The sequence below is a fragment of the Mercenaria mercenaria genome, chromosome 10 (genome assembly GCF_021730395.1).
Source record: "Mercenaria mercenaria strain notata chromosome 10, MADL_Memer_1, whole genome shotgun sequence".
NCBI classification, from domain to species: Eukaryota; Metazoa; Mollusca; class Bivalvia; order Venerida; family Veneridae; genus Mercenaria; species Mercenaria mercenaria.
Window position 1 is genome coordinate 8895717 of NC_069370.1, and position 14800 is coordinate 8910516.

The following is a 14800-nucleotide window of genomic DNA, read 5'->3' on the forward strand; positions in this document are numbered from 1 at the left end:
GAAAAATTGAGACTTCTTAAATAAATTTAAAAAAAACGTTCGTCATCGATAATCTGAGCATCTCATTATTTATTATTAAACTTTTATCTTTTATCTTTTATCTTTTTTGACTTTCTAAATATCGAATCTTATAAATAATTGCAGTTCTGGGAATGGGTTATCTTTACATTCAACTTGGGGAGGATTAACATAAATATAATTAATATGGTCTGTCGCATACTGCAGACGTATAGATCTACTCTACGTCTCTGTAATAAATTATATCAGCCACATATTTTACCCTTACAGAAACTATTTAATTTACCTTAAAGTGTTACACTACATTATTTTTTTATTAAAAGTTAAGAAGGGTGACTATTTCGTTCCGCCGTCCCGGAAAGCTCACTAAAATAACAGTCTTTCTATAACAGAAGTGCAGTCAAAACTCTGGAGCATTTAGAGTAAGTGAGGCTTACATAAATTCATTTCTCGTACAAACTGAACATTGCGGCTCGGAAGAACCATCTATATTATGATGCAGGCACAGACAGCCCTTTGACACTCACTTCCAGTAGTGATTGATACCTTGGCCAGCTGACATAATTTTATTATATCAAAACAATGCCTTTTTAATAGCCCTTTATATGACTTATTACTTTCTTTTATATAGATCTACCTTTTACCAGCTTATCGGAGAGCTGTTATATCCGACGTAAACCGTATCAATTAACAGCTATGGTTCATTTACCCGGAGTGATCAAAGCGCGCCTAGCAACCAATCACACTTCGCCAAACAGTTATGTACATGTCTGAAAATATGGCCGCTCCTGAATAGCGGTGTATGTCAGATCGTGGATAAAATTCAGTATTAATCTTCATATTTAGATAAAATAAAGTGAAAAATTTCGGATAAGAGTGCCAAACAGATTCATTTCTCGATATGTCGGAGGAAAATGTAAAAGTAGCGGTCAGAGTGCGACCATTTATATCCTTTTTATTTGTAAATTGATAAAACGGGCACCGGCTAAACTAATTAACGGAAAGAGAGTTCGATTTTTGTAGAATTCCATACTAGCAGACATGTACTGGAATTTATTAAGGATCTGTTATGTTTGTCTGATCAGATTGCAGCTAATTTAAGGCGAAGGATTGGAAAGTAATTGCATTTTCACGATTATTTTTCAAGAGGTAACGCTGGCATGAACCAGCATGTTTTTACTGAGTATAATTGACTTATTGTATGAACTTGGTACATAATTCTTTGAGATTTTCTCTGAGGTATTTTTTTACTCCATTTCATTGTTGTAACTTAACCTCAACTGGATTATGATGGATGTGGTATCTTATTCCAATTAAGGTATATATACTATTAGATAAAAAATCGGAAGGGGCATAAGAGGTCTGGAAACCGAACCTCTAGACCCTGAATTTAGAGGTCAAGTAATCAATATATGCTTTTACTATCTTACCAGTCTGTATGATAATTGATAAGGATAAGCAATAATTAGTGGCCATAGAGTTTCCTTTAATTATTATGTACATTGTTGTTTAAACATTTTTTTTATAAACTTATAAATAGCTCTCATTTCGGTTGGAGAGAAATATTAACAATATTTTCCATCTGTAATCAGTATGTACTTAAAAAGTAAATGAATTCAACTAATTGTGAGAACAATCGCGTTGTAAAATACTAAAGAAAATCATAACTATTCACTCCCTGGACAAAAACATATAATAAGAATATTTCAAATAAGGCGTAAAAAAAAAAAAATGTTCGTTTCTGGTATCCCGACCTACCCTAAATTTTTGGCCTGACCCTAAATGTTTTTATTGCCTTCGAGAAAATTTTTTCAACTTTTTGACAAAAAGTTGCAAAACTGCATTTTTTCTGCTTTAACATGGTCAGTGATGTTAGAAATCAACTTACTGGTGCTCTAAAGGTATAACCCCCTTATTTGTATTCATTTTTTGACACAAAAATAATTTCCGAAAAGTCCCACTTAATTAAAAAAAATTCCAAAAAAAAAAAAAATTTCCGACCTACCTACCCTAATTTTTTTGAGCATGTTACCGGAAACAAAGAATTTTTTTTTAGGCCTAATGTTAAATCACTGTTAATGATTTATCGATTTCGTGATCATGTTTTTCTTCGGATGAAATGATTCTATCTATCTATGGTTACTGCCTCACGCCTCTGGCGAGTATTATGGGCAGGGTGCACGCTGGGTATTAGCGAAAATAAAAGTAAAACTGGAAGAAGTCTTCCAGACATAGTGAGACTATGAGACATAGCATGATTGTTAAAATGTTAAAAACAGTTATAGGGTAAAAGTAGGTTAAAAAAGCTGCTATATTTAATACTGGAACAGGGCCACTGCCTGCTTGAAGGATTCAAGATCAGGCGGAGTCAAAATATGCGGGGGTAACCTATTCCACAGGACTGTGGGGTGATAGAAGAAGGAGAATTTAAAGAAGTCTGAGTTGACATGAATTTAGCAGAGACTGAGGGGGTGCATCTGTCTGGTTAACCTGGTTAGGACTTCTAAGTAAGTTGGAAGCGGGATGGCTACAAGATGGTGATAAATCTTGTAGAACAAGACCAGTTTGGAGACTAGGCGTCTCTTCGCAAGTGTGCTCCAGCCTAAGTTGTTCTGTAGGTCCGTTACGCTAGTGTATCCTGAATAATTGTTTTTAACCCATCTGACTGTGCGTTGCTGGACCATTTCCAGCTTATGTATGTTAACCTGTGTGTGGGGGGACCATACAGGTGAGGCGTATTCTAATTGTTGTCTGACCAGTGTTTTGTATGATAGTGCTTTGACGTTTTCTTGTTTTGTTAGCTCGATTTTTCGAAGAAAATGTAGAGCTATTGCACTTGCTCCGGCGTCGGCGTCTGCGTTGGTTAAAGTTTTTGATAATGTCAAATATCTCTGTTACTATCAAAGCTATTGACTTGAAACTTAAAATAGGTATTTACTATCAAAGTCTACACCAGGAGAAACAATCTCCATAACTCTGGTTTGAATTTTGACAGAATTACGCCCCTTTTTAACTTAGAATTTTTGGTTAAAGTTTTTGATAAAGTCAAATACTCTGTTACTGTCAATGCTATTGACTTGAAACTTAAAATACTTATTTACCATCAAAATCTACACCAGAAGAAACAATTCTCATAACTCTGATTGAATTTTGACAGAATTATGCCCCTTTTTAACTTAGAATTTTTTGTTAAAATTTTTGATAAAGTCAAATATCTCTGTTACTATCAAAGCTTTTGACTTAAAACTTAAAATACTTATTTACCATCAAAGTTTACACCAGGAAAAACAATCCACATAACTCTGATTTGAATTTTGACAGAATTATGCCCCTTTTTAACTTAGAATTTTTTGTTAAAAATTTTGATAAAGTCAAATATCTCTGTTACTATTAAAGATTTTGACTTGAAACTCAAAATAGTTATTTACTATCAAAGTCTACACCAGGGGACACAATTCCCATAACTCTGATTTGAATTTTGACAGAATTACGCCCCTTTTTAACTTAGAATTTTTTTTAAAAAAATTGATAAAGTCAAATATCTCTGTTACTATTAAAGTTTTTGACTTGAAACTCAAAATAGTTATTTTCTATCAAAGTCTACACAAGGAGACACAATTCCCATAACTCTGATTTGAATTTTGACAGACAGAATTACGTCCCTTTTTAACTTTGAATTTTTTTTACTGGCAATGCTCTAATTCAGAGTCAAGCAGTGAGAAAAGTCGAGCGCGCTGTCTTACGGACACCTCTTGTTTTGATGTTGCGTTTAAGGAAACCTGTAGTGTTCTGTTTGCATTTGTTGTTATTCTGTTGATATGTGTGTTCCAGTTGTGTTCTAAATACTTATTTTTCTATTGCTTACAATATATTTAAAACAAAAGCTTATTTTTGAAAAAATCTCCTATTTTTTGAAATCTAACTATATTAATTTTATTATCCTCTCTGCGACTAACATTTTCAGCACCGAACCTCTGGACAAACCATGTATGGGTTGTTTAGAGGCCCAGTGACTATAGACTCCTATAGCTACCGCCTAAAAGATTTCAGCTTCAGAACTGTTTATGTTATACTTCTATGGATTTTGAAATTGAAGTGATTAGTAATGTGGATCTATCGATTAGTAATGTGGATCTATCAGTCAGTAGTGTGGATGTGTCAGCAGTACTGTAGCTCTGTCAATTAGTACTGTGGATCTATCAATCAGTAATGTGGATGTGTCAACAGTACTGTAGCTCTGTCAATCAGTACTGTGGATCTATCAGTCAATACTATGTATCTGTCAATCAGTATTGTACATCTGTTGATCAGTACTTTGGATCTATCTGAATCAGTACTGTAGATCTGTTGATCAGTACTGTAGATCTGTTGATCAGTACCTTGGATCTATCAATCAGTACTTTGGATCTATCAATTAGTACCTTTGATCTATTAATCAGTACTGTAGATCTGTTGATCAATACCTTGGATCTATCAATCAGTACTTTGGATCTATCAATCAGTACTGTAGATCTGTTGATCAATACCTTGGATCTATCAATCAGTACTTTGGATCTATCAATCAGAACCTTTGATCTATAAATCAGTACTGTAGATATGTTGATCAATACCTTGGATCTATCAATCAGTACTTTGAATCTATTAATCAGTACTGTAGATCTGTTGATCAATACCTTGGATCTATCAATCAGTACTTTGGATCTATTAATCAGTACTGTAGATCTGTTGATCAATACCTTGGATCTATCAATCAGTACTTTGGATCAATCAATCAGTACTTTGGATCTATTAATCAGTACTGTAGATCTGTTGATCAATCCCTTGGATCTATCAATCAGTACTTTGGATCTATCAATCAGTACCTTTGATCTATTAATCAGTACTGTAGATCTGTTGATCAATACCTTGGATCTATCAATCAGTACTTTGGATCTATCAATCAGTACTACAGATCTATCAATCAGTACTTTGGATCTATCAGTCAGTACTTTGGATCTATCAATCAATTCTGTATTGCAGTTTTATGTAGCTCAGATTAATTTTTAGAAGACATGATCGATATTTACAAATTTCTGCACGCTAGCTCAGACTCAGTGATCTAGTTATATATTTCTCAATTTTGCACAAGGTGGCTCCCCATTTTGGTATCATTATGTAACACATAGGGAATAACGCTTGATTCAGGTGACATTTATTCTTATAATTTCTTTATAACTTGACAGTTTTGAATAGAATAAAAAGTGCTGAAGGCATGCAGGAAAAATGGGTGCCAGAAATTTTTGATACTTTTCTCAATGCTTTTTCATACATGCCAAATATGTAGGTGTTGATAAACACTGGACATTGGGTGAAGTGTTTGAAGACAGTATTGATTAAGCGTAGCAGACGTAACAGCAGCCGAGAAAAGCATAGTAGCCGAGAAAGGCACTCGTTTTTCTGTCTTAGACGCTTTTTATTCTAATTTGTAAAATCCATCAAGAAACTAGGAAATTACAAACAAAGATGTGTTACATGAATCAAACAATTTTCGCTACAGGTGTGTATGATATCAAAAAGTCACATGGGTGCCGCCACCCTGTAATATATGCAAAATAACTTAATAAAAAATGATATTCTGATTCAACCATGTTCGTGTTACACATTTTACATAAATAATTATACCTTCATGTCTTTGAGTTCTGAGCAATTTTTGAAAATAATTAATTCAGTTTCTGGATTATTAATACAAATAGCTGAACATTTGTTTCTGGGTTCAAATATTTTTCAAGTAAAAAAAAAAGCAATTTACATTTTCTGTAAGCTGATTTTGACATATTCGAAATTGATTAAAGCCACAATTGCAAAAATTGATCATGTACATGTATGCCCTGTTTTGTTATACAGGAAAATAATTAACATCTATCATCCTAAACTGGACTGGTCCGTGTAGGAAGCTTTTCACAATAATACTAAGGTTGGGTATATATTTCATCTTCTGAGGTAATATGATATTGTTTCAGAGCTTTCAGTTTATGATTAAAGGCCTCTAGAAAAAAACATGCTGAGGACAGAATTAGTTTTCTGCTTATAACTTAAACTAATTGCTCACCATAGGGAAACTCTATATACTGGGTTAACTAACTGAAGGTACATAGCTTCTGTCATGAAATACAAGATATAGATACAATACATTTTAACGCTCTAGTGGTCTTTGATTCATTGTACTTCAAGAAGAGGCCTGGCCTCCTTGGCAGAGTGGTTATGGTCGCTGACTTTGAATCCCCTGCCTTTTACCAATGTGGGTTTGGACATGACAATCGGTGTGTTGAATTCTTCATGTGAGAAAGCCATCAAGCTGGCTTACGGAAGATTGGTTGTTTTACACAGCTGCGTGCCCGTGATGAAATAATGCGCTGTCGGGGGCACCTAGGGTCTTTCTCCCACATCAAAGCAGGAAAAGTCGCCATATGACCTCTAATTGTGTCAGTGTGACATACGTTAAACCCAACAAAAACAAGAAAATGAAGTGACATCAGAGCTTTCACAGACTTGTATTTTTGTAAGGTTTAGCCATGATAAAAAGCAATCTGACTAAAGTACATCTCCTATTACGCTACGCATAGGATCTGAAAACGACCTATTCATTGCCTCGTTCTGACGGCCCTTTCACTAGCCAATCAGAGCCTAGCTTACAACATCTTGCAAATCTACCTGTAGCATTGACTTTTGATATTTACAATTCTTATGTCGTGATGTATCAGATAGCCGGTTAGCTCAGTCGGTAGGCCACTTGCTTTGTAAGCGAGGGGTCCCGGGTTCGAGTCCTGGAATAATTGCATATTTTTCTTACTCTTTGGCAATCGAACAAGTCATCTGATTGGATAACATAAAAATAGCAATAATGGAAATCCAAAATATACAGAAGACGAATGTGAGTGGGTCGTTCTCAGATCTTCGTTTAGAAGATCAAATACTTTAGTCAGATTGGATAAAAAGTAAAGTTAGAGAGCTAGGGAGCCAGAAGGTGAAGCAAATACAAACATTTGCCATTCATACGGTCTGACTGAAAATCAACCCAAAACATATAGCTTATACTGGGTGGAGTTGAAAACAGACGCTGATTTAAAACCTATTTGAAAGAATTATATATATATAACAGACTGGTTGAAAAACATGAAGAATCCAACACTTGCAAAATATATTTGAGAGAAGACCAAATATGACTGGAGACTGTCAAGTTGTCAGTTCAAACTAAAAAAAAAAAACAGAACATGAAGAATATTTTTTTTATTAACCAAAACATAAAAAAGAAACAAAACCTTCTATCGGATGACCACCCTTTTGTTGATATTAGCAGAATAGTCCCAGAATATAAAGTTTCATCATTAACCCTTATATCATGCTGGACACGATTGATTCAGCCTTTGCGACCAGTGTAGATCATTATTAGCCGGCACATCCGTGCAGTCTGATCGTGATCTACACTGTTTGCCATTCAGTCAGTATCTTTTTTGGTATTTTAGCACCCCATTTAACAGTTAATTGTACTGTCCAAATTGAAGGATGGAAATTTAGCAGGGTAAGGGTTACAATGTAATTTGACAATGGTATAATATTAAGTGTCATTTTTCATTCATGATGAACCTTACAATTGTCAATTACTGTAGGGCTGAGCCAAAACTATTTTAACTATATATATATATATATATGTATATATATATATATATATATATATATATATTATATATATATATATATATGTAATAAAAGAATAAGATAATAGCTTTGTGCACAGCCCTTGTAAATTGATATCAATTGATTGAATTCTTGTTTATTTACTATAATCTGAAAATGTTCCCATTTTTTATTTAAACTGAAAGATTATGGTTATGTTATTTTTTATTTGTTGTTTCTTTCAAAATGTTTCCTAGCTTCCAATTAGAAGCTGTATATTCCTTAACAGCTGTTTACAATGGTCGTGAGAGAGATCGCAATGCCGTACTTATCATTGAGATGTCTGGGGCTACAACCAAAATAATAGACCCATCTGGAAGTAACGAGGAGAAAAAATTCACATTTGACTACAGTTACTGGTCGCATGATGGTTGCAAGGATAACGGCACAGGATATTTCGCCCCGGACACTTCTAGCCCGAACGGAAAGAAATTTGCTGATCAGGTACAGCCTGATTTTTACGTTATGCTTATGTATTTTTCAAGTTGTTTTTCTTAGGATTGCAGATGAGGTAATTTTTAGTGACGTTTTAATGACACAACACCCTTTTTGCTAGATTAAGATTAGAAGAATTTCCACTTCATAGTTATTTCAACTATAGGAGATATTGTCTGAGGTTTGAATTATGGTATTACATATTGATCTTGAAAATTACTGCATAAATGGAAATATACGTGGGTCAAAAAGTTTGTGGATTGCAAATACCATACATTACTCGAGCGTAAATATTTGCAAATAGCTGAAAACTGAAGTGCAAAAACTAAGTTTGCTTATTTTACTTGACAATAATGATGTGTATTGGTGAACATGGCTGGCTGATATTTTAGTGAAATTATTTATATATTTCTCCTGTTGAGGTTTTCAGTGAGATTGTAAAAAAAGATTAATATAAGGAGAACAAAACTGTGATCTGTCTTCGAAAATTCATTTTTACAATCTTGTTACTATATTGATAATTTGTCACATCATCTTCCAGCAAAAAGTGTTTGACGAATTGGGTGTTGGTGTACTGAATAATGCATGGGAAGGCTATAACTCTACATTGTTTGCATATGGACAGACTGGGTCAGGAAAAAGTTGGTCCATGGTCGGCTATGATGTCAACAAAGGTATTACTTTTTGATACATTTATAGTATTAACAACTTTTATTATGTATCTGAAATGAAATTTGCCTCAGTAACAGCCCTTATTGTATGTTTGAAATGAAATTTGTCCCAGTATTAACAGCCCATGTTTTTTATTTGAAATGAGAAACATGCTAATTTTTTCTAGAACATTACCAAAATGTCAGTTGAGTCTTTTAACCAGTTATTTAGCATAATTATAATCTTGTTTCCTTTCAGGAATTGTGCCACTGTATTGTGAACAGCTTTTCAAAGGCATTGAAAAGAAAGTAGCCGAAGGAGCAAAATCTCAGTATGAGGTAAGGGTAATTTCATCAGGGAAAATTCATGCTTATATTGGAATCAGGGAAATTTCTTGCTTATATTAGCATCAGGGCAATTTCATGCTTATATTGGAATCCGTGCCATTTCATGCTTATATTAGCATCGGGGCAATTTCATGCTTATATTGGAATCAGGGAAATATCATGTTTATATTGAAATAAGGGAAATTTCATGTTTATATTGAAATCAGGGCAATTTCATGTTTGTATTGGAATCAGTGCCATTTCATGCTTATATTAGCATCAGGGCAATTTCATGCTTATATTGGAATCAGGGCAATTTCATGTTTGTATTGGAATCAGGGAAATATCATCTTTATATTGAAATCAGGGCAATTTCTTGTCTATGCTGGGATCAGGACAATTTCATGTTTATATTGGAATCGGGGCAATTTCATCAGGGAAATTTCATGTTTATATTGGAATTGGGGAAATATCATGTTTATATTGGAATCAGGGCAATTTCATGTTTATATTGGAATCCGGGCAATTTAATGCTTATGCTGGGATCAGGGCAATTTCAATTTTATATTGGAATCAAGAAAATTTTATGTTTTTATTGGAATCAGAGCAATTTCATATTTATATTGGAATTGGGGCATTTTCATGTTTATATTGGAATTGGGGCAGTTTTATGTATTTATTGGAATCAGGGCAATTTAGTGTAACGGGATAAGTTTACGCTAATTGATTATGTAATGTTTTTACAAGCTGATTAGAAGCTATTTTCATTACACATAACATTGGAAAATATTCAAATCGGGTTTTTGAAATGCTGATCGAGTGATCGGGTTTTGGCTTGCTAATCGGGATAATCCCGATTGAATCGGGAGGGTTGGGAAGCATGACAATGACCCGGAACAGTTAAACGGTTTCCAGATGATAACTTGAGAACGCTTGGGCCTAGGGTCATGAAAATTGGTAGAGAGGTTGCCATGGTCATGACCAGCAGATGACCCCTATTGATTTTGAGGTTAGTAGGTCAAAGGTCGAGGTCACAGTGACCCAGAACAGTTCAATGGTTTCTGGATGATAACTTGAGAAAGCTTGGGCCAAGGATCATAAATTTAGGTACACAGGTGTAACATATAAAATACAGGTCAAGTTTGACTTTGAGGTCAGTAGGTCAGAGGTCAAGGTCACAATGACCCAGAACAGTTAAACGGTTTCCAGATGATATCTTGAGAATGCTTGGACCTAGGATCATAAATTTTGGTACATAGGTTTAACATCATCAAATATATAGGTCAAATTCGACATTGCCTACAAACCACCATTTTTATGCCCCCGAAGGGAGGCATATAGTTTTTGAACCGTCTGTCGGTCTGTCAGTCTATCGGTGTGTCCACAATTTTCGTGTCCGGTCCATATCTTTGTCATCGATGGATGGATTTTCAAATAACTTGGCATGAATGTGTACCACAGTAAGACGACGTGTCGCGCGAAAGACTCAGGTCCGTAGCTCAAAGGTCAAGGTCACACTTAGACGTTAAAGGTCATTTTTCATGATGTGCATTCGTGTCCGGTCCACATCTTTGTCATCGATGGATGGATTTTCAGATAACTTGGCATGAATGTGTACCACAGTAAGACGACGTGTCACGCGAAAGACCCAGGTCCGTAGCTCAAAGGTCAAGGTCACACTTAGACGTTAAAGGTCATTTTTCATGATGTGCATTCGTGTCCGGTCCATATCTTGTCATCCATGGATGGATTTTCAAATAACTTGGCATGAATGTGTACCACAGTAAGACGACGTGTCGCATGCAAGACCCAGGTCCGTAGCTCAAAGGTCAAGATCACACTTAGACGTTAAACGTCATATTTCATGATAGTGCATTGATGGGCATGTCCGCTCCATATCTTTGTCATTCATGCATGGATTTTAAAATTATTGGGCATGAATGTGTACCACAGTAAGACGACGTGTCGCGCGCAAGACCCAGGTCCGTAGGTCAAAGGTCCTAAACTCTAACATCGGCCATAACTGTTCATTCAAAGTGCCATCGGGGGCATGTGTCATCCTATGGAGACAGCTCTTGTTTTTACGTAGTTAGGCTCTTTCCAACTTAAGATTTGCCAAACTCATGGTTTCCGCACTCATGAAAGGGTTGACAGATTTAAATAATCATCATCAAATATAGGACAAGTTTGACTTTGACATTTGCTTACTTCTGTGACAGGGCTGTATTGTGGGGGTATAATTCGTCTCCTGTAACAGCTCTAGTTGGTGATGTTGTTTCTTTGCATAATTTTTTTGCTTTTGGTGATGCTGTTGCTTCACATGATTTTGTTACCTTGCATGATGTTGTTGCTTTTGGTGATGTTGTTGTTTTTTGGTGATGTTGTTGCTTCACATGATATTGTTGCTTCCTACGATGTTATTGCTTTTGGTGATGGTGTTGCTTGGCATGATATTGTTGGCGTAGCATCATTTGATAAAGAGAAGTTAAATCTGTGTTTTTTTTAGGGAAAAATATATATAGATGTTTATCATATTGCAGGTAACATTCACTATGTTGGAGATTTACAATGAAAATTGTCGAGATCTCCTAGACTCCAGTGGGTCAAAATCAGCGCTCCGGGTGAGACAGCATCCTAAATCAGGATTTTACGGTAAGTAAACTTTTTAATCTTTAGCCTGCTAAATTTCTAAAATGGACTGGTGCATCATTCAATTTAGGCAATACCATTTATTATTTGAAGGGATGTTTACTGAAAATTTACTGACTGAATTTGCGAACAGGGCAGACCATGATCAGCGTGCAGGGATGTGCAGGCTGATCTTGGTCTGCACTGATCGCAAAGGCAAAATCACTTGGCGCAGCCTGCTAAAGGTTAAGACGTGTAATTTGATAGGGCATAGATATAATTAAAAAGGAATACAAATGGAAATAGCTTGTGACTTACATAAACTGTAGCTTTACATATGAGCCGCACCATGAGAAAACCAACATAGTGCATTTGCGACCAGCTGTTCGCTTTCAAAGCCTGTTGCAATTAGAGAAATCGTTAGCGAACAGCATGGATCTTGACCAGACTGCGTGGATGCACAGGCTGGTCTGGATCCATGCTGTTCGCAAATGCACTATGTTGGTTTTCTCATGGCGTGGCTCATATATAAACTGTGAATGAAACATGTCCAGAAAGTCTGTTTAATTGATTTTGATCTTGATTCATGTATTTTGAACAACAATTTAGTATCACTTTTTTTACAGAAATTGTATACATTTGTACACTGTGTAACTGGCATGGAGTAATTGAAAATGTAATGTGTGTAATACACCGTAATGCATTACTTCTTACCAAAAAATTGAGAGTAATTTGTAATGCAGTAAAATGCACTACAGTCATGTATTGGTAATTTAATAGATTACAGAAGTAAATTTATGGGCATGATACAACCAAATAAACTTTTTGTCTGACATACATAGTAATACATTACTTTTTATCAGATAATAAAGAGTAATTTGTAATGCAATAATGGTAATTTAATGGATTACAGAATTAAAAATATGGGTACGAAACAGTTATATTATCATTATATTACCTGTAATATTAGTTTTTATAAACAAAATATTTGAATTATGTGTTTATGTTTACAGCTGATGGCTTAAATGAGACTGCGGTGGGCAGTTACCAGGATATTGAGCAGAAAATGGCTGAAGGAACAAGGAACAGAACTGTCGCTTCTACAAAAATGAACGCTACCAGCAGGTATGCAAAAACATACATGAACCTTTGTTGCTTGAACGTACAAAATTTAATGCTTAGACCTGTGGTTTTCCAGAATTTCTGTTTTATTATCACAGCTCAGCGTTCTTGGTGTCCTGTGGCAACAGTAAAAGGTCATGTCATACTTTAAATCAGAGCTGTTATACTTCTGTCACTTCAGATTGTTCAGCACATTTATATTGTATTACCATAATAATATTTTCAGCCATAAGTCTACTTTGGTCATAAGAGGACCTACTTTGGATAAAAAATCTTAAGATTTTCAGTGTGCTGTTTAATTTTTCAGCTGAACATTTTTGCTAGGGTGGTTCCAATACTCCTGCTTGTAACATGTATAAATGTTGAGTTCTGCTCAACTCAGGGCTAGATGGTATACTGTAAAATCATTTAATTTCATGGGCATAAAATTTCGTGGTTTTGGTCAAAATGGCAATTTCGTGGGGATATGAATTTGTGGATTTCAACTTTTTAACATAAAATGAATGGGAATTTTACTTGTTCGTTGGGATTAAATTTCGTGGATTAACTCAACCACGAAATCCACGAAAATTAATCCCCCACGAATATTAATGATTTCACAGTAGACTGTTGCATGCATTTCCATTACAGTCCATTACAGTCTTTATTTAACGGAGTCTGCAACATTTTGCGGGGTTGTGGCCAGCTAAAAAATATATATAATACATGCGCTTTAAAATTAGCTTTTTCCTTTATTTCTAAGAAAAAAGTTTTTAGGGTCAAAACTTGGCGTGTAGGGAGGGGTCAATTATGCTGGCCAAAGCATGCCTTGACCCCTGCTCCTATGCCTATGCAACATGTACTAATCAAAAGAACAAACCTGCTGGTTATTAATTTGACTGTTGGTGGCAAGTGATTTTGCATTTGCAACCAGTGCAGACAAAGATCAGTCTGCATATCCTGCACTGTTCACTATTCAGTCAGTAAATTTTCAGTGAACTCCCCTTGGAATAATAAATGGTATTGCCCAAATTGACAGAAGGACAAGTTCATTATAGAAAATTAGCAGGGTAAGGGTTAATTTGTATGATCTCATTTATTGTGGAATTACACCTTTTATAAATTTGTTAAAAGTTTTTTTTATAAAATATATTGTTGGTGCTATTGTAAATGTACTTTCTCCATTCAAACTAAATTTCATGAATAAAGGTTTGCTGCTTTTAGGGCAATTAGGCAAAACAATAAATTCTTTTTTTCTGTTGAAAATGATACAAATATTAGAATTTTGGGTCAGCTGTTCAGATCAGTAAGTTTTTATATAAACAGTTAAAAACTGTTTGTGACTTCTGCCTCAGATATGAAATTTGCATAAATTTTGGTACCTAATGTATATACTATGAAACCATTTTTTTTTCATGTGCATAAAAGTTTATAGTTTCAGCCTAAGTGGCTATCTAAATTGTGGATTCATCAGTTTGTGGATTCCTAAAAGATAGAACAAAAAAAGTTTTATCTATAAGTTGGAAATTAATATCTTGGATTGATACAGTCACAGAAAGTAGTCCCTCAGGCAAATAACACTGAATTTGTAATAGTAATAATTACAGAAAAGGGGCGTGTTTATATTTCTAACATGTTTCTGACCTTTGGACAAAACTACTTCATTTGTGTCTGTTAACTGTGCTAGGAATTAACCCTTACCCTGCTAAATTTCTATAATGAACCTGCCCATCTTTCAATTTGGACAGTACCATTAACTGTTCAATGGGGTGCTTGCCAAAAAAGATAATGACTGTATGGCGTATAGTGTAGACCATGATCAGATTGCACGGATGTGCAGGCTGATCATGATCTACACTGGTCGCAAAGTCAGAATCAGTCATTTTTAGCATGATAAGGGTTAATTAAGAGCTAAATGAACCTAGCTA

At 35.0% G+C, this 14800-nt stretch overlaps 1 protein-coding gene across 4 annotated transcripts in view; it reads left to right on the forward strand.

Annotated features, from left to right (window-relative positions):
- The first annotated feature begins 770 nt into the window (after window positions 1–770).
- The window catches only part of LOC123559800 (kinesin-like protein KIF28P), a 44018-nt gene continuing 29988 nt past the window's right edge, over window positions 771–14800 (forward strand). For all 4 annotated transcript variants that reach the window (XR_006688010.2, XR_008372609.1, XM_045351909.2 and 1 more), the window contains exons 1-6: window positions 771–964; window positions 7969–8175; window positions 8708–8840; window positions 9076–9155; window positions 11684–11795; window positions 12785–12896. Coding sequence is in view for 2 of the 4 variants with exons in the window: in XM_045351909.2 (XP_045207844.2) it covers window positions 920–964; window positions 7969–8175; window positions 8708–8840; window positions 9076–9155; window positions 11684–11795; window positions 12785–12896 (689 nt within the window). In the remaining 2 variants the exon portion in view is untranslated. The remainder of the gene's footprint in view (window positions 965–7968; window positions 8176–8707; window positions 8841–9075; window positions 9156–11683; window positions 11796–12784; window positions 12897–14800) is intronic.